General features: G+C 45.4%; 1 protein-coding gene across 1 annotated transcript in view; it reads left to right on the top strand.

The window, feature by feature from the left end:
* The window catches only part of SORCS3 (sortilin related VPS10 domain containing receptor 3), a 496,377-nt gene that overhangs the window by 377,576 nt on the left and 99,121 nt on the right, over positions 1–19,680 (top strand). Inside the window, exons 8-10 of the mRNA XM_077821813.1 lie at positions 11,873–11,962; positions 16,136–16,315; positions 19,491–19,637. Coding sequence (XP_077677939.1) covers positions 11,873–11,962; positions 16,136–16,315; positions 19,491–19,637 — 417 coding nt within the window. The remainder of the gene's footprint in view (positions 1–11,872; positions 11,963–16,135; positions 16,316–19,490; positions 19,638–19,680) is intronic.

Here is a 19,680-nt window from a genome sequence, read left to right as displayed (position 1 = left end):
CTATGAATTAAACTCATCACACATTGAATAGCTATCAGATTGATCTGTTATTTCTAAGGTGCCTAGCACAGTCATGTCTGAGCTTGGACAATAATGCATAAGTTACATATTTAAGACAAAATCCCACCCTCAGTTACACCTGTCGAATCTCATTTAAATTAATGAGTTTACTGTGCTGTTGCTGAAGCCGGAACTGGGTCTGTATTGTATGACTGCGAACATCATCTAAAAATTGCCCTTTGCAAAAAAATGCCATTTGCAAAAATAACCCCAAAATATATTATTATTTTAACATGCTTTCGAATAACTACTTTCAAGGGGGTCTGTGAGTCATTCAGCTGCAACATCACCATTAAAATCAGTGTAATTTTTTCCACTACATTTTCATCAAGTAGTTTTCTCTGGTTTCAGAGTGGTAGCCGTGTTAGTCAGTATCAGCAAAAAAACTGAGGAGTCCTTGTGGCACCTTAGAGATGAACCAATTTATTTGACCATAAGCTTTCGTGAGCTAAAGCCCACTTCATCAGATGCATGCAGTGGAAAACACAGTAGGAAGATATATATATAAAGAGAGAGAGAACATGAAAAAATGGGTGTTGCCATACCAACTCTAATGAGACTAATTGATTAAGGTGGGCTATTATCAGCAGGAGAAAAAAAAGCTTTTTTGTAGTGATAAACAGGATGGCCCATAGTTTTCTCTGTAGCTGTAGTGCAGTGCCCATCCTGCGTGGGTCTACTTGTGACCAAAATGGTTTCACTTTCTGAATCCAGCCTTGGAGCTGATCCACAGCTGCCTATCAGATGTGGATTGCTGATAATTACTTGAGCTGCTGCTGTATTCTCTTGGGTAAAGTTTACATTGTAAACTCTTTTGGGCGGGGACAGTCTTTTTGTTATACCTGTGCACGGTGCCTAGCAGAATGGGGTCCTGATCCCTGTTTCAGATCTCTGGGGATTTCCACATTACAGAGCTGGTTGGAAATGTGTTTTATTTCCAGGGAAACATTTTGAAGGTAGCTATTCATTTTCCTCCCTGTTTTTCAGAGACTTTTTCAGGTGGTCAAGAACCAAAGTTTTCAGTTTTCCAAAAACTGAAACATGTTTGTTCTTTCAGTAAAGCCCCAAAAGACTTTAAAATGGAGATTTTTCTCATGACAATGTCCACTTGGCTGAAGAGGCATTTTGGCTCCCCTCTTGTTCCTCCCCCCAAAAAAAAACCCTCAATGAAAAATCACCTACCCGCTATAAAAACAATAATATTAAAGTATTCCGGGATGTGTAGCCTGAAGATTCTAGTTTTCCTTGATGAAGTGCTGCTGGCATATCAGATGGGCTGCTAGTTTAGCTCATCATCTAGTTAATACCCCTATGCTCCCACGTCTATTAAGATCTGCAGGAGCCTGGAGGGGATGGGGTCTATTTAGAACTTTGGACCAGAACTTGGCCATTCTCTTTGAACCAACTGTAATCCGTGAGCGTTGAAGGACAGAGATGGGGCAAGGCAACTGCATGTGAATTGGGTCGTTTTAGGATGGTAGGGCGTGGTGTGGGTTGGATAGCCCCAAACACAATGCAGGCTAACATGGTCTGAACTCTAGTTTAGACAGGGTTCTACAGGGCAGCAGAGTGAGCAAATAGGTGGGTGTTATTTTGGATTAAAAACTAGAGATGAATCCATACCAAATCCCCAGATCCAACCCTCTCTGAACCTTGGGGAAGCTTGGCTCCTGATCTGAACTTTGTGGCTGGTTTCCGTTCTCTCCAGTGGGCCAAACCAGCCCTTTGGAGCTGAACCCCTTCCACCGTGAGAAGAACTTGGATCTGAATGTGGTAGCGACCCTCCCTCCTCAATCCTCGATCAGTAGGGATTGCTGTTTGCCTCAGGATCTGCTTCATTTCCACTTCAAATTGGAAGCTCCCTGCACCATTAACCAAAGGGACACATGATGGAGACCAATAAATAATCATTATCCCAGTTCTTTTTAAAGAGCTGGACCATAGACTCCCTTTCCTCCTGCAGCCCATGTGGCATATTTATTCAGCTGCTCAGGAGCATTCAGGATGTAATTCTAATGAGGGCTGTGTGGCTAGCCCCGAAGTGCACAGACACTGCCTAGTTAATTGTTAATATCTATCACTCTGTCTCTCTTGCCATTCCTCCTCATATCTGGGCACCTTCTATGGTATTCCATTTGTTATTCAGTTTCCTGAGCACCTTTAAAACTGGGCTTTTCTCTCTTGACTCCGGTTTCCCGCAAATCAAGTGATTCTCGGATCAGTGGCTGCTCTGAGCACCTGTGTTCACCTACCGGATCAGTGACTCCCTCTAATCAATCGCTGTTGCTGTGATAGCAGCATGACTTGAGAACCGCTGCTGTATTGCCCGCTCTTGTTGCAGATGGAGATGATAAGGGAGTTAAGACAGAGATGTTAGGGGCAGGGGGGCAATATGACTGTGGCTTGCATTCTTCCTGATTCAGGCTGTGTCTGTGGGATTATCATGTGTGAGCAGGGAGCAGTCACTTTGTCATTAACAGGCTGGCTGTAAGGTGGTGTGAGAGCAAAATGCTCTGTCAACTGGTGTTCTTCTAGATGACTGGATTCTGGGAAGTTTAGGGCAAAATTCTCCTCCCCTATCTGCACCACCAGTCACTTGTCTAGAAGGATGGTGGTTAGGGTCCTAGCCTAGGATTTGAGAGACCTGGGTTCAATTCTCTGCTCTGCCACATAAGAACAGCTATGCTGGGTCAGATCAAAGGTCCACCTAGCCCAGTATCCTGTCTTCCGACAGTGGCCAATGCCAGATGCTTCAGAGAGACTGAACAGAACAGGTAATCATCAAGCGATCCATCCCTGTCGTCCATTCCCATCTTATGGCAAACAGAGGCTAGGGACACCATCCCTGCCCATACTTCCTGCACATACTAAGTGGGGAAGTCACTTAGTCTCTCTCTCTGTCTCAGTTCCCTATCTTGGGGGATTAATAGCACTTCCCTGTCTCACAGAGGCGCTGTAAGCATAAACCCATTAAAGAAGATTGTGAAATGCTTTGAGACCTGAACTTATTTTGCAAGCAAAAGGCCTGACTTACTTAAAATAGTTTTATACCATTGCAATTCCATTGACTTACATGGAGTTACTTCCATTGGTATCAGTGAGAGCAGTTAGCCCTAGAAATTCCACAGCTGAAATTCCATGGAATTATTCCTGCCCCCAAATGAATGTGGCTCATGCACGGTGGGACCTCTGATAGCTCCTTCTGGCATAAATATTGGCTTTTTAATGACTACCAGCATAGGAATCAAATTAATAGAGCTGGTCACAAACTTTCAGTTGAAATGTTTTTTCCTTGGAAAAGGGCTTGTTTGACTAAATGGAAATTTTAGTGAAAAATTCCAATTTTTGTCCAAAATTTGGGGGTTTCTATTGAAAACCAAAACAATTTTGTTTGTCAGATGTACAATGAAAACCTAAAAAATGTGGACAGTCTTTCAACAAAAACAAGAAGAATGCATGCTGAAACCTTTTCATGAGGGGAAAATGACCGTTTCTCAACTCGCCCTATAAATTTAACATATCAAAAATAACTAATAAAACTGGCCTATTAATATCATTGTGTGTCTTACAGGCTCTGACTTCAATTCAGGAAAGCACTTCATCACATGACTTCAACAGGACTTAAGCATGTGCTTCAAGTTAAGCATGTGCTTAATACTCTGCTGAATAGGTATGCTTTTCTGAATCTAAGCCAGTGTTGTCAGGTGAGCAGACATTGGTCCCAAGTATAATTGACACAGGCTGCACCTGTTATGTGGCTACTTGATGTCATCTCCTAGGACTGTCAATGTAACAACTTCAACAAGCAACGAATTCACTTGAAGACCAACAGGACTAGCCTTCCACCTAGGAGAGAGAGGGATTTTTTTGACCATGAAATCTCACAGCAATGAAACTAGATATGGTGAGGGTTAAACTTTTGATTTCTCCAGCTTGGATCATTCTCTCTATTTTCATGGAAGTTAAATACACCATGTTCAAATAGATATACTTTTTTCCTCCATTTTTTTTTAACTAAGAGACAAAAGGTCTTAACAGAAATCAATCCACACAATTTATTTTTAACTTCTCCCTCCTTAGCTGGGATTGATTTTTATCTTCACAATCAATGGCAAAGAGAGTGGCTTGGTGGGACAGTGGAGTTCTCTTTAACTTATTGGGTCTGCTGGTCCTTGAGACTTCTATTGAAGACATTATTAAAAACTGATTATGAAACTAATAGGATGAAGACTTTTAAATGATTGACATGTTTACTCCTGTGTTACTGGTGAATAATGCCTGCCACAGCTGATCTTCTGCTACACCCATTTAAAATACAAAACGAAGCTCCGATGGGGGAGACAAGAATCCTAGAGAAATGCTAGTTAAAACCTTTTATAAGGCAGTGCCATAAAGGAATGTGTAGTTAGGTGCTTTCCTATTTGGTGGCCCGACTACTTTCCCCGTTCCTGGAACTATTTCATCTTTACCATGGCAAATATTATTGAATTTGGAACTCAAAGCTCAACAGCTGTTGGTAAAAATTGATGAACTTTTCCCTTTTTTTTGGTCTTTTATTTTGTTTCTAGGAGGCTTTTATTCCATCGTTTCTTTTATTTCTCTCTTTGTCCCCACCCCACTCCTCCCTCGACAGGTTGTCTGAGACATCAGCTGCATTTGCAGCAGGAGATGTAAAGTGCTTGGCAGACTGAAAAATGTTTCCTCTGAAAATCCTTCAAAAAGAGATTTAATGTGTACAATCATGTGCGTTTCGAGTCGGTTTCTGGGCAGGGAAATTGCATGATTTCCAGCTGTAATGCTGCCTGTGTTGTCTGTTTGATGTCTTGGGTGTAACTCTGTGCACGTTTACTACACGAGTTGTCATTAAAAAGTCGAGTATTTTACCCCTATATACTGCATAGATGTATCTGAGCTACCACAGTGTATCTTATTCAAAGCGGAGAGGACAGCATCTCGGGTAATGTGACTGTGTGCTAACTTCATTTACCTGACTGACTGCTGTAGTAGGCTGCTCAGAACCTAGAAACATTAAGCCCTTTATGTGTCTACCCTATAGAATCATAGGATATCAAGGTTGGAAGAAGACCTCAGGAAGTCATCTGGTCCAACCTCCTGCTCAAAACAGGACCAACCCCAACTAAATCATCCCAGCCAGGGCTTTGTCAGGCCAGGCCTCAAAAACCTAGACAGATACATAGCTAATGTATAGCATATATAGACACCTACATGCCATGAAAACACAATTCCATACTAAAGTAGGCAACATAGCAACCTGTAGGCTTAATAGGGCATGATCCTACTATGCTACATTTCCAAATTCAATACAGAGAATGCTGTGGCATTCTACCACTGCTTCTGCGCTTTGGGCTTCTGCCCTCTCATTATAGCGTAATTTCATTACTGGGAAGGGCTGGCTCCCTGTGATCAAAAAGCAAGGGGGTTCGCTGAAGGCAATAATTCTCAGTAAACAGGTGCCTAGTGCCTTATTCTAAACTACTATCCAAAGAATGACTGACAGAAGGAAGCTGGGAGTTTACTTTTATAATATAGCAGTTGTCCCCATTCACTGCACCGAAGAAAAAGAAACGATGAAAAAGTTGGGCCATAGGAAACTATCCCATTTTGGCTGGTAAAATACTAGTTTTGTGTTATGTTTAGTCAGAGGAATAGTACCTTAGACACAAATCCTCAAAGCTATTCCACTGCCTAACTCCCAGTGAAATCTTAAATACCTAAATACCTAAATGCTTAGCCTGCTGGCCAATGCCATGTCTGGACTAGATTCTTTGTCCTTCCGAACACACCATCCGTTGGTCACTTCAGTCCCGCTTCTCTGCTAGACACGTGTCCCTTCCCCATTGTCATGAACCATTCAACTCCAAGATCTGTGCAGAAGGGAGGCCAGAGTATAGAGTACTGGGGCTGCCCTGTCACGATTGGCATGTGGAAGGTCTGGCTTAGTAGACGAGACCAGGAGTCAGGCCTAGAGGTCAAAGCAGGAGTAGGAGCCAGAAGTCGAGTCAGGGGTTCAAGCCCGAGTCAGGGATCAGGAGTCAAGCCAAGGGTCAAAGTGGAGTCAAGTCAGGAATCGGAGCTAAAGAACAGAGACAGAGTCCGAAGCAGGGAACGACCGCAGGGTCTGTTCCAGTAACAGGCCAAGTACTTCCAGGTTGCCCAGATAGCTTCCTGGAACTCCCTCCATGCTTAAATAGTGTGCTGGGGCCAATCAGAGTTTTTGGGGAGTGCAGTCAATTGGATCTTCTGTGGTTGGCATTTCCTGTGGTGCTTCGTCCCCCAACACGGTTTATAGGGGATGTATCACAGCTCTGCTGTTGCTGCAGGTTGGCAGTGTGGAAGCATCAGTCATTCAGAGTCCTGCAGACCTGGAATCTAGTCCTGCAGCTCCTTACATGCCTTAAGCTCAGGAAACAGGCCCTTGGCAAAGCAGTGTGACCGCTCCTTTGCCTGTTCTATGCCCAGCTCCAACCATTGCTTGGCTACTAGCACGTGTGTGTTCCTTCAGCATTTCTGCAAATTATCTGAGCATCGGGAAGAGGATAGATACTCCTTAGGACAGTGGTTACAAGCCAGCTTAGCGCTATGGACCTCAGGTTGTTCTAAAACGCCACTTGTGACCACAAAGAGGGGTGGCTACCAAAGACTACAGTTGAGAAAAAAATAGAGCACTGCATGCTGGGATCTCTAGTCTTTGAGGGCCACTTCTGGCTGCTTGGATCACAGTGGGACTCTGGATACCAAAGGCAGTGGCATATTTTTTTTCAGTCCCTAGGCTCCTGTCAAATGGCCTATGTAATTTTTGGTTAAGCAAAGTTTCTTCTGCCTTAGGCTTAAGAAAAAGGGATGAAAAACCATTTCCTTCAATAGAGCATTAGGGTGCAGGAGTTGAGCGTTGTTCTTTTCACACCACAGAAAATTCGGAGCTGATTGGATTCCGTAGTAATTATTGCATAATTCTGTTTACGTGCATGAAAGCCTGCCAGTTGTCATCCATTTCTGATAGAAGCTATAGAACTATCAAGTGAGTCATGATGTGTGATGGGCCAGCATATGTAATTTCTTCTTTCTATGGAAGTTTCCCATGTTCTCATGTGGCTACCAAAGTAAATAAAACCAAGAGCAAACCCAGCCTACTCTAGAAACACAAGTGAGAACAGATTTGAAGAGGAGGTAGAGCCAGCCCTGGAAAGAGAACACAAGTCAGGAAAGACTGAGGTGTTTAATAGCAAACACATTTCTTCGAAGGAATCCTTTCCACTGGCCAGCATCACAATTAAACCTGTAAAATAGAAATCCAGAAAATTAGATTAATGAGCCAGTCATTAGCAAAGGAGAAGGAAAAAGACAAACCCAGCTAATTCTGTGCTGAGCATGACTGATGAGCATAGAGCAAATAATTGGGTGACATTCATCAAATGTGAAGTAAAAAGCAGTGTTGGTGGGAAAAGGTATAATAATCTCCTGGATTTACAATGCCAGCAAGTTTGTTTCTAGGAAAAATTTCTAGGTCTGGTTCTGTTCAATATCTTCATCAATGATTTAGATACTGGCATAGAGAGTACACTTATCAAGTTTGTGGACGATACCAAGCTGGGAGGGGTTGAAAGCTCTTTGGAGGATAGGATTAAAATTCAAAGTGATCTGGACAAACTGGAGAAATGGTCTGAAGTAAATAGGATGATATTCAATAAAGACTAATGCAAAGTACTGCACTTAGGAAGGAACAATCAGTTGCACACATACAAAATGGGAAATGACTGCCTAGGAAGGAGTACTGCAGAAAGGGATCTGGGAGTCATAGTTGAGGACAAGCTTAATATGAGTCCACAGTGTAATGCTGTGGCAAAAAAAGTGAACATCCTTCTGGGATGTATTAGCCAGAGTGTTGTAAGCAAGACACTAGAAGTAATTCTTCCGCTCTACTCTGCACTGATTAGGCCTCAACTGGCATATTGTGTCCAATTCTGGGTGCCACATTTCAGGAAGGATGTGGACAAATTGGAGAGAGTTCTGAGAAGAGCAACAAAAATAATTAAAGGTCTAGAAAACATGACCTATGAAGGAAGATTGAAAAAAATTGGGTTTGTTTAGTCTAGAAAAGAGAAGACTGAGAGGGGACATGATAACAGTTTTCAAGTATGTAAAAGGTTGTTACAAGGAGGAGGAAGAAAATTTGTTTTTCTTAACCTCTGGGGACAGAACAAGAAGCAATGGGCTTAAATTGCAGCAAGGGAGGTTTAGGTTGGACATTAGGAAAAACTTCTAACTTTGAGGGTGGTTAAGCACTGGAATAAATTGCCTAGGGAGGTTGTGGAATCTCCATCATTGGAGATTTTTAAGAACAGGTTAGACAAACACCTGTCAGGGATGGTCTAGATAATACTTAGTCCTGCCATGAGTGCAGGGGACTGGACTAGACGACCTCTCGAGGTCTCTTTCAGTTCTATGAGTCTATGAAAAGGGGCCTCCCTAAATTCATTCCCTCCCACCCTACCAGACTTCATGAATGCTGATCATTTTTGGGACTCTATTAGCATGGGTATAAATCATGCAAAAATCAGGTCCCAGCTGAGATAAGCTTTATATAGCTCTTGCCGGTGGAGATGGCGGGAGACTTCCCATTAGTTGTCTTTGTAGGGCTGCTACCTACAGACCACAGTGGGCTCTAGTTCAAGTTTTCACCAAAATGAAGCATCAGATACAAAATTCAAAAGGAGTCTAGCTAATGCAGAGAGAACTACCCTAGTTGTTCAAGCCCCAGTTTTGCATCTGGTCATCAATTATTGTGGCAGATACCCTAGTGAATAATTATTATATTTTGCACCTGTATAGCATTGATCTGAAGACCTTAAAGTGCTCACAAGCGCTGATTGAGCCTCACAACCCCCCTGTGAGGTACATACATATTGTTATCCTCACTTCAAAACACTTTAATTACTTGCTTATGCTGTGTCACAGCTGTTCAGAAGAGCTGGGAATTGAACCCAGAAGTCCTGACTAGTGGTCCCCCTGTTTCGGAATGCATTCATTCCCTTTGTTCTGTGCTCCGTGGTCACTAGCTGGTGTTATAATCCTAGGCCAGACCCTCAGATGGTGTAACTTGATTTACTTCAGTGGGACTATGCTGATTTACACCAGTTGGGGATCTGGCTCACGCGGTAGAAGGCAACAGCACGAGAAAGGATAGGAGGAGAAAGTCTACTGTGGCCTGAGGAATAATGAGAAAGACTGTATTAGGTTGGCTGTATGTAGTTGATACAAGATGAGCTTATAGTTAGTATAAGTTTGAATTTTGCTTCTAAAATACAAATGGAGAGTTGAGTGAACACCCACCCTGCTTTCTCCAGGGTAATCCTTGTTGTGATCGGGTGATGGCCAGACAGCAAGGTTGTCCTCCTGAAATAACCCTCACAGCATTTGCACCATCATCACATCAGGAGGTTATGCCCTGGAGATGTTACTTGACCACTCTTGAGTTTATCTGGAATGGCCAGTGTCTGTTACTAAATCTGCCAATGGCCTTGGGGAATTCATAGAATTTACGACCAGAAGGGACAAAGACTGTCGAGTCTGCCCTTCTCTCTCTCCCAGGCCATTAAACACCAGCCAGTCACCCCCATACCAAGCCCAGCAGCCAGAATTAGACCAACATATCCCCAGGAGATTAAACTATTAAGTGCTACAGGCAGAGAACAGGTGCCACTGAGGTGCACCAGTGCCCACATCACTTTACTGCTCTGTGTCTGTGTTTACCCTCCCATATCTTCTGTCTCTTGTCTGTCTCTCACTATGTGTTTGCACAGTGATCATTCTTTTGTCTTGGTTTGGGCCTCTAGGTACGAGGCTATTATTAATAACAACAACAAACACTTAAAGGGAAGAATTCTACTTAGCTGTGTTTTGCTGTATTTCCAACTTATTTTCTTAAGTTGTCAATGGAAACGCCTCGTCCTGAGGTGATCAGATAACAAATTCGTGATGCATGCAACCAGTATTACCAGGACCTTTGAGTGGCAGCTCTTCTAGGGGAAAATGCCACCGTCTACAGATGATATCATTGCTGAGATTATAATTGATGCTATAGCAATGTACTGTATAAGTCCATTCTGAAATATCACTGCCAGATATGAAGAAAAATTACCTGTGGGAGAATCTATGTCCTTTCTGTTTGCTTACTGGAAGCTTAAAAAGCCAGTAAATCATGTTTTGTGTAATAAAAGGAGTGTTGTGTATTGTATTATCTGAAAATCTGTAAGCTTGCCAAAGCATCAGAGAATGGAAATTGCACCAGTCAGAGACGTGGCATCGTCAGCCCTGGACTAGTGCCAAAAAGAACCTTCCCCGGAAGACTGAGGGATTAATGACAGTATAAAATCCAGTATCTCACAAATGATCAGGGGCTAGGCATGAATGTAACATAAGATTGGAAAGCTGAGACTCTTACTTCTCATCAGTGTATGGCATTTATACCTAGCCTTGACAGATAGTGAGCATTCAGTCATAAGATCACATCATTCTGATTACTTTCATCTCTCCCCAACCCCCCGGCCTTATCTCAAAGGCAATGTTATTTCTGAGAAACCACTCTTTTAGCTATATCAAGCATCTGTAAGCTTTGAACCCAGTTTCCAGATGGTAAAAGAATTCATGCGTCTTGTTTATTATTTGCATGATAGCAGTGCCCTCTGGCGGCACTGCAGATTGCTCCAAGATCATGGAGCTATTCTGCTAGGCACTGCCCAGATCCACAGGATGTTTTCTGGAGGTGTGATTGCAGCACAAGTAGACATACCGGAGCTAGCTCGAGTAACAAGAGCAGCGAAGCTGTGGCGGTAGGGTGGCTGCATGGGCTGCTGGCCCTGCCTGTCCAGGACACTGGGCATCTGATGAAGTGAGCTGTAGCTCACGAAAGCTCATGCTCAAATAAATTGGTTAGTCTCTAAGGTGCCACAAGTCCTCCTTTTCTACTTGCTCTACCTAGATCAAAGCTAGCTCAGTTAGGTCTCCATGTGCTGCCATTGTGCCTCCTGATTACAATGTAGGCATGCCTATAGTAAGACCTTGTCTACACGAGAACTTACTTCGGTATAACTTTCGTCACTCAGGGGTGTGAATAATCCCTCCACCCGCCCCGAGTGACGTAAATTATACCGACCTAAACGCTGGTGTAGACAGCGCTATGTTGGTGGGCGAGCGTCTCCTGCTGACATAGCGACCGCCTCTCATGGGAAGTGGCGTGATTAACTCTAGAGGAGAGCTCTCTCCTGTAGGCTTAGACCGTCTTCACCAGACGTGCTCCCGGGGCACAGCTGCTGCGGGGCACTTGCAGTGTAGATGTAGCCTTAGAAGAGAGTCCGTGTCTCAAAGAGCTTACCGTGCAAATAGACAAGAGCAGCAGGTATTACTACCTCCACTTTACCGGGGGAACTGAGGCACGGAGAGATTAAATGATATGTCCAAGGTCACACAGGAGTCTGTGGTAGAGAACCTGGATTATGTCCTTGGGCCCAGTCCTTCACTACCAAACTCTCCTGCCCCTCATCCATGGCCGGCCGCATATCCGTTGTTAAAATCATGGCAGAATTGAAGTGTGGGGAAACTAGATGAAATCTGGAATAACATGATTTTAGTAAGTCAGATCTCAGGCCTTCCAGGTCTGGAAATGCTATACAAATTTTTGCAGCCCCAGTAGGCATCTCTGAGCTGAAAGACAAGCGACTGAGCCCTGTTGGGGGGTGTCAGCATGGTGTGTATTCAGAGGGGTATTCAGTGTCTGTCTTTTGTCTTTATACAGGTGACAGCTGGTGGAAGAGCGAATTACTATGTGTCATACAAAAGGGAACCCTTCGCTCAAATTAAATTGCCCAAATACTCACTACCAAAGGTAAATGAACCTGTTATCAACATAGTCTTGAGATGTGCAGCATCTTAAACAGCGCAGTGGAGGAGCTGTGGTTTGTTGTGACATGGACCAGAGCTACAGGGGAATTCACTTCTGCTGATTGCCATTTGCTATAGTCACTCAGGTTTTGAGGATCGACCCAAAAGCTAGTCCCCAAAAGTACATGCTGGTGTGTTTGCCCCTCACTTACATTGACCGATAGGGCTCTGGGAAAAAAGGAACAGGTTGTGAACATTTTCTTGCCTTTCGGTGATACTTAGAAGGGCAGGGAGGAATACACTGAAGTGAATTCACCCACCTGAACTCAGAGAATGTTACAGCTAGTGGTGAGTGCCAGTTAGAGCCAATTATAACCTGACCAGCCTGCATCTAACACCTCTGACAAATCTTGCTCTGTTCTCCTAAGGTGGAGATTTTGCCTCTTGCACATGCCTTATGAAGCTCTGTGTTTCATGGGCCGTACCTAAGACATTTAGAAAGCATGACCCATGAGGAGAGAATGGGGCATATTTAGTCTTGAAAAGAGAAGTCTGAGGGGAAACAGGCTTCAAATATGTAAGAAGTTATTATAAAGAGGATGGTGATCGATTGTTTTCCATGTCTGCTGAAGGTATGGCAAGAAGTAATCAGCTTGATCTGCAGCAAGGGAGATTTAGGTTAGATATTAGGACAAACTTCCTACGTCTAAGGGTAGTTAAGGCCTGGAACAGGTTACCTAGGGAGGTTGTGGAATCCCCATCATTAGAGGGTGTTAAGAACAGGCTCGACAAACACTGATCAGGGATGGTTTTCGTCCTGCCTCAGCATGGGGGGAGGGACTAGATGACCTCCTGAGGTCCCTTCCAGCCCTACATTCATTTCTATGATTCTGTAATATAAGAACAGAGAGGGACAGGGGGAAAGGCCAGAATACCATGTACTTCAGCAATCCCCAGCAGGTGTGTGGTCCCTGAGGGAACATAGCCATCTAGTGCAATGTAGAGCACCCTTAGGTTATGTCTACCCTACAAGGCAGGGCTGTGATCAGCTCACATTCACTACTCATAGAAACTCGATGAGAACTAGCATGAGTGTAAAGAGGGGTGTCGCTGTGACAGGATAGCCAGCAGTGGCATGGCTTAGCTGCGTAGAGTACAACTGTTCTTGGAACGACTGGGTACCTACTTGCTGTCATGGCGCATTCTACCGTGGCTACGCTACTGTTTATACTTAACGCTCTGTGTGCAAGCTGGGGAGTCACACCCCTACTTTGTAGTGTAGACGTCCCCTTAGTCCCCTTTTTATCTGTGCCTGGAATGGGGCAAGGACTCAAGGAGGTATGATTGGCTCCCTAAGAGCCTCCAGCCCCTCTACAAAGGAAGCTGTGTATAAGATAATCTCGCCCTTGGAATGCTTAGAGCACACAAAACCGCTGCATGGCTGATAGTCACTGCTCAGGAGATGCCTAGAACTGAAGAGTTAGGGGTGGCATTGTATGTCAGGGAAGCTGGTGGTTCTGGTAGCAGCACTGTTCCTGGATGGGCCTTGCCAGCTCTTTCACCAGCACTAAATGCATCCAATCAGTCCTCAGGGTGTAATAGGATTCTTTCGTGCACCACTTGCTGGGACGGGCTGACAGATTAGGAAGTGCACTCTTGGTCCTGGGGCAGAAAGGGCACATGCCTCATCTCAGCAGCAGTGGAGGATTTGCTCCTTGTCTGCCGCATACTGAATCTGAACAAACCCACACTGGACTCCACACTAGATCCAACCACGGGGCGCTGTGTTTGGCTGCCATCACCATGCAAACGTATTTTCTCGTGGCTGTTCTTCAGTAGATTGGAACAAACAGTTTCTGGAGACAGCTGTCCCATCACTGGGATGCCCCATTAAAAACTGGGAACCATCCAGCTCTCTATCCTAGAGCAGCAGCGTCTAGGCAGCCACTTCATGGATTGCCGTCAGAAGATGCCCCATGCTATGACAGGAGGCATGAGACAGTAGCTGCATCGCTATCAATGGACTTTATTGTCTGATGTTATCAGGGATTGTTGGCCTCTGTGGAAAAGGGTGTGGGGCAGCCCTCTAGTTCTGATACGCCGTATAAAACCATGACTGCTTTTTGTCATTTTAAAAATGGAAACTGCTTGTAAGCAAGGTGTCAAAGTCAAGTCTTTTTAGAAGCATAAAGGATCCTTGTTTACTCTGCCTTTGGTCGCCAGTACAATCATCTCTTGCAGTAATAACTGTCCTGTCAGCTGTTGATTAATGAACCCTGCCAGAGTTGGATATTTGTTAGGCTAGCACTATGGATAATGCAACATCTCCACTGTCACTGGTCAAGTAGATTGAGTTGCTGGGGTGATTTGCTTTATTCTTACATTTCTTCATCAGTCCATTGCCAGAGTGAATTTAATACATTTTTAGGGTTCAAGGAATTAAAAAAAAAAGGTTCGGGATGAACCAGGCATCCTGATTCAGATCTTGCCCCCATTGAGGTCAGTGGCAAAGCTCCCATCAATTTCACAGGTGCAGGCTCAGACCTGTTAGGGCAGAGGCTCTGAAAGGTTCCCTCCTGGTGTCACTTTGAGGGGCTGTCTGAGGTTACCCTGTAACAGCTCTATCTAATCTTCCTAAACGATCCATGTAGGATAGCACAGAAGATTCAGGTGCATTCTGTATAGGAAGGGTATGTTGGATTGACAGTTTCCCCCAAACACTCTCCCCAACCTTATTTTACGATAAGCCATCTGGGATGCTAGCACAGGTGTGCTGACCTGAGCTGCACTCTCACATTTGACTGCAGTGTAGACATTCACTCAGATAAATTACCTTATAGTCTCTCCCGCCTCTTTGGGCATCGGTTAAATACAGTTTGTTTGTGGACAAAGATAAAGTCCCACAATATCTGTGGACGAGCCGGTCTTAAAAGTTCCTTGGTGCAGAATTAGAAAAGGGATTAATTGAGATTCCTTGGGATCCTGGGGAATTCACTTCCCAGAGATTTAAAATAGATACATTAGGATCCTTACTTTGCCAAAATGCTGTTGGCAACCGAAAAACACCGTCATTGCTAAGGCTTTGTCTAGCCCACCAGTTGAGTTTGTGGCAAGCTGGGGTGTAAACCTACAGTGCACTAGTGTGCCATACCCTGTCCCTGTGGACCCAAATGCCATGCACTAGAATTTCCCTGGTGTACTTTAATTTGCCTGCTTTGAAATGGGAGTAGATCAGTGTGCACTGGGAAAATGTCGTGCATGGTACCTGAGTCCACATGGACAATTAGTGCATGGCACACTAATGTGCTGTAGATTTACATCCCAGCTTGCCCCACACTGTTTGTTTAGATGAACCCTAAGTGACCCCAACTTTGGCTGAGTCACCAGAGATGTCAAGGGTTCAATGGGCCTAGAGCCTGATCTGCCCCCTGAAATGTGGAAACGAGCCCTCTCCAAGAGAATATTAAGCAACATCAGTGGTGTTTGGAAAATGTCTTAGTATTAAACTAAAAGAGGGAGACTGATGTTGGGCCATGAAGCTGTTAAGGTCTTGGCCACTAGCTGCAATCCAGCTCAGATGACAGCTGGTTGGTGGCCCACGGTAAGTAAGCTAGTGGATCCCAATCCAGTTCTCAGCAGACAAGTGTCCGGTTGCTAAAATCATCCTGGCCATTAGCAAAAAGCGCTACCAAGGTTGGCAGTCTCAGGAGAGAGGTGGTGGAGATTTGATCTCATTCCATCCTCCTGCAAGTGGTTCTCCTCCTGCTCAGGACTCAGGCTTCTGTAGTGTGAGGGAAGCTAGCACTCCTACTACTCTTACTATACCTTACTCGGTGGACAAAGATAGGATTTCAGGCTCCAGCTCATGAATCTTTCAGGCATGATAAAATTGACTTTCAAATTCATAAATAAAAAATGAAGCTGGATGGAACTCCTTGAAGCTACTGAGAACAAGGACTGCAGAGACCCTTAACCCACCCTGTGGCCATTGAAAACCCCCCAGCAAAGTCACGTTGGTGGTAATTTATTGGCTTGGTCTAACGGAAAATTGTTTAACGTCTTCTATAACTCATGCTCCTTCTCGACTCTTTCATAAGTCACAGTAATTACTGTGTGTCCCAAAGGGCAAAGACATATAAAGATCCATGGTAATAGGCCTTTTGTCTTCCTCTAACAGGACATGCATATTATTAGCACGGATGAGAATCAGGTGTTTGCAGCTGTGCAGGAGTGGAACCAGAACGATACGTACAACCTTTATATATCTGACACCCGAGGTGTCTACTTCACGCTGGCCTTGGAGAATGTGAAGAGCAGCCGGGGACTGGAGGGAAACATCATCATAGACCTTTATGAGGTATGTAGTCAAGGTCACCTTGTAGCACCACCCCTGCATAAGACAGGAGCCATCTGCCAGTACAGATGAGTGTGTAAACCTCTTAGCATCCTTCCAGGACCTTCAGTTATTTTGGGAATATCCCCCAGAATGAACACATGTTCTACCCTCACAAGATCCTCCTTGTGTACTAAAATGGAGCTGGTCCCTGAAGAAATCAGTGTTTTATGCTGGACCAGTGCATGCTGGGATAGATTAAATGCATGCTGGGATAGATGTGGGCAGGGAATTTTAGGAGTTTGTTGCTTCCTCAAGCATGTTACGTTGCAAATGAGGAACAAAACAGTTTATTCATGTGAAGTACAAGGTTCATATTTCCCCCCGATTCTCTGTCCCGTCAAGCACAGATTCGAGTCTAAAATAAAAGGCTATATTTTCGTAAGTACTTAGCCTTGGCCTAACTTGAGCTCCCTTTGACTACAATGGGAGCAGAGTTAGGCCAACCCTGAGCATCTTGGAAAATCCTGCCCAAAAGATTCTGAAATCTGAATTTAACTCAGGATGGGCAGCAAGAGGCACTTTTTCTTTTAATCTTGTCAAATCACACGGTGTTATTAGTAGCTGTTATTTCTGTTTATTACCTGCATTTTCTGTGACCGGGATCCCATTGTGCTAGGCAGGGGCGCTGGACTGGGGGGACCAGGAGGTCATGGCCCTCCCACTTTTTACCGGAAGAGGGGGTGGAGAGGAGCGAGTGGGAGGCGGGGTCTTGGGGGAGGAAGAGGCAGCACAGGAGCGGAGTCTCAGGGGAAAAGGCAGTGGGGTCTTGGGGGAAGGGGCAGTGGGAGGGTGGGCCCTGTGGAGGAATGGGTGGCATGAGGGCGGAGGCTCAGGGAGAAGGGGTGGTGCGGGGGAGGGGGAGCCTCGGGGGCAGTGCAGTGCAGGGCCACAGTCCAAGCCCCTTCCCCCCACACTTTTAGGGCATGTCCGCCGCTCCTGCTGCTAGGTAGAAACACATAACAAAAAGATGGTCTCTGGCCCCGAAAGCTGGCAGTCTCAGTATTCGATGAGAGGCGGCAGGTGGATACTGGGAGCATGAGGTGGCAGAGCGAAGATGAGAGACAGAGGAGAGAATAAGGCAGCAATACGGCAGTGCCGGCCAGCGTGATAAGCAGTTCTCAGTGCACCAACTGCCTGACCGTTCTCAAGTTGTTGGTAAGCCTCACGACAAAGGATTGCAGCGGTGCCCAGAGGCTCCAATCAGAATCATTCTCCTTGGTACCGTGCAAGACAAGGGCTTGATCCTTCAGACACTTGCACACATGCCTAACTTTACTCTCTTGAGCAATCCCTTTGACCTGCCCACAGAAGCCTTGGTGCAGGAAAACACTTCAGCACGTATTTGAGCATTGCAACTTTGATGGGATTTAAGCATGTCCTTAAAGTTGAGGATGTGCTTAAGCACCTTTGTGACCAGGGAGGCTTTCCTGAATTGGAGCCAGAGAAAGGGACCACTCCATATGAGCAAAAGTGGCAAAATCTCAGGCTTTTAAATTACTATGATTTAAAAAAAAAAGATCCTAAATTCATCTGCTGAGGAAGCATTCCTCAGGAGATGAGATAAAAATTCAGTGAGGAGTCTTGCAAGCATCAATTTTGTATAGGATTTGATAGGATAGTATTGAATTCCCCTGTGGATTTTCAAAACAGGTCTCTATCTTTCATCAGATGATGTTGGCCGCTCTGCCAGGCAGTCACTCTTCTAGGTTTCATTGAGATATTTTTCCTTGTGAGAGATATATTTCTCCTCCTCATTCATGGAAGAGAGGCTGTTTATAAGGAATTCAGTCATCTGATAGCAGTGTAGATTACATTGGTGTGCTACCTTCGCATTCCTGTTGGTGGAAAGTTCCTGGAGAGAGGTTTTTTCTAAGAAGTCCTCCCCCCAACAGCCTTGCCCTGTTTACAGCCTGCACACCGTACTTTGTGCAAGGCTGAGCCTATGGTCCCAGTCTCGCTCTCAAAGATCCTTTCCCCACTCACGATGGTCAGTATCGCTGTGAGGCACGTTGGCAGTGCCGTGCGGGGAATCTTGCATGGCTGCTGCTTGTGCCGTAACTGCCCTGTGAATACAGAGAGGACATCCGCTCCCAAGCCTGTCTAATCAGAAGAATTGTTTCCTTTATATTGGAGGGGAATTCCAAAACCTGCCCAGGTGCTGGTGCGGGGGGTAGAGTGCTGCTGTTCTTGTGTATTATTTGTATTGCCAGAGCACCCAGGAGCCCCGGGAACAGACCAGGAGCCCATTGTGCCAGGCGCTGTACAAACACAGAACAAAGACAGCCCTAGCCCCCAGGGGGCTGACAAGCAAAGTAATGGAATACAGCTCCCAGGACACAGAACTAGCGGCTGGAATAGCCATTGTGTCCCCTTTCTACATCCCTAATGCTCTGTATGGGCTCGCGTAGACGAGGTGGCTTGACTCCCGCTAGCCCTGGTAACGATAGCAGCGAAGACTGCACGGAGCAGGTTTCAGCGTGGGTTGTGTAAGCGCAGCACGGCCCTTGGGAATGTGCTGGACTCAGCTACATTTGTTGGTGCGCAGCTGAGGTGCTGGACTCACTAGCCAGTGCTGCGCTATTTTTGCCGCTGCTAAGCTGGAGTCAAACTAGCTCAGCTACGTGAGTTGGGGCACAGCTTTTACCATGTAGACGTATCCTGTGTAAGGGGCCCTGCAGGCTCCCCCAGCTGTTAGCAGTGTGGTCTGGGTGGTGTATTCCCCCTCACTCCATCCCTCGCCTCAGCACATCTGCGGACATACCCACAGACCCCCAAGCCTGCTCATCTTCCTCTATAGCCTGCCCGTCCTGCCACCCTCTCTGCTGCCATGCAGGGAGATCCAACAGAAATGGACAGCTTGCAAGGGGCGTGTACCTCCTCAGCATCCCTAACCCCGCCTTCCTCTTGCATACTGAGATTGCAACAGTCCTTTAGCAGCCATGTAGACACCTTCCAGACTTGCCCTCATTAGAAATAATGCAAGTAGTTTCCCCCCCCCGCCCCCCTGTTCCTCTAGTGGCTGCATGGGTTGCACGGACTCTTTTGCAGAGAGCTCGCCCTCCTGAGGGTCCCGAATGGAGCCTTGTTCTTGCCTGTTCGCCCGATGTGCTTTTCCATCTCTCTCCATTTTTCCTAGGTAGCAGGGATCAAAGGCATATTCCTGGCTAACAAGAAGACAGAGGACCAGATAAAGACCTACATCACCTACAACAAGGGCAGAGACTGGCGCTTGCTGCAGGCTCCTGACACCGATCTGAGAGGGGGTCCTCTGCACTGCCAGCTGGTCAGTGGCATAACTTTTCCAATGTGGAATTGACAAACCATTC

This window comes from Eretmochelys imbricata, chromosome 7 (assembly GCF_965152235.1).
Source record: "Eretmochelys imbricata isolate rEreImb1 chromosome 7, rEreImb1.hap1, whole genome shotgun sequence".
NCBI classification, from domain to species: domain Eukaryota; kingdom Metazoa; phylum Chordata; order Testudines; family Cheloniidae; genus Eretmochelys; species Eretmochelys imbricata.
This window is presented reverse-complemented; position numbering and strand designations above follow the sequence as displayed.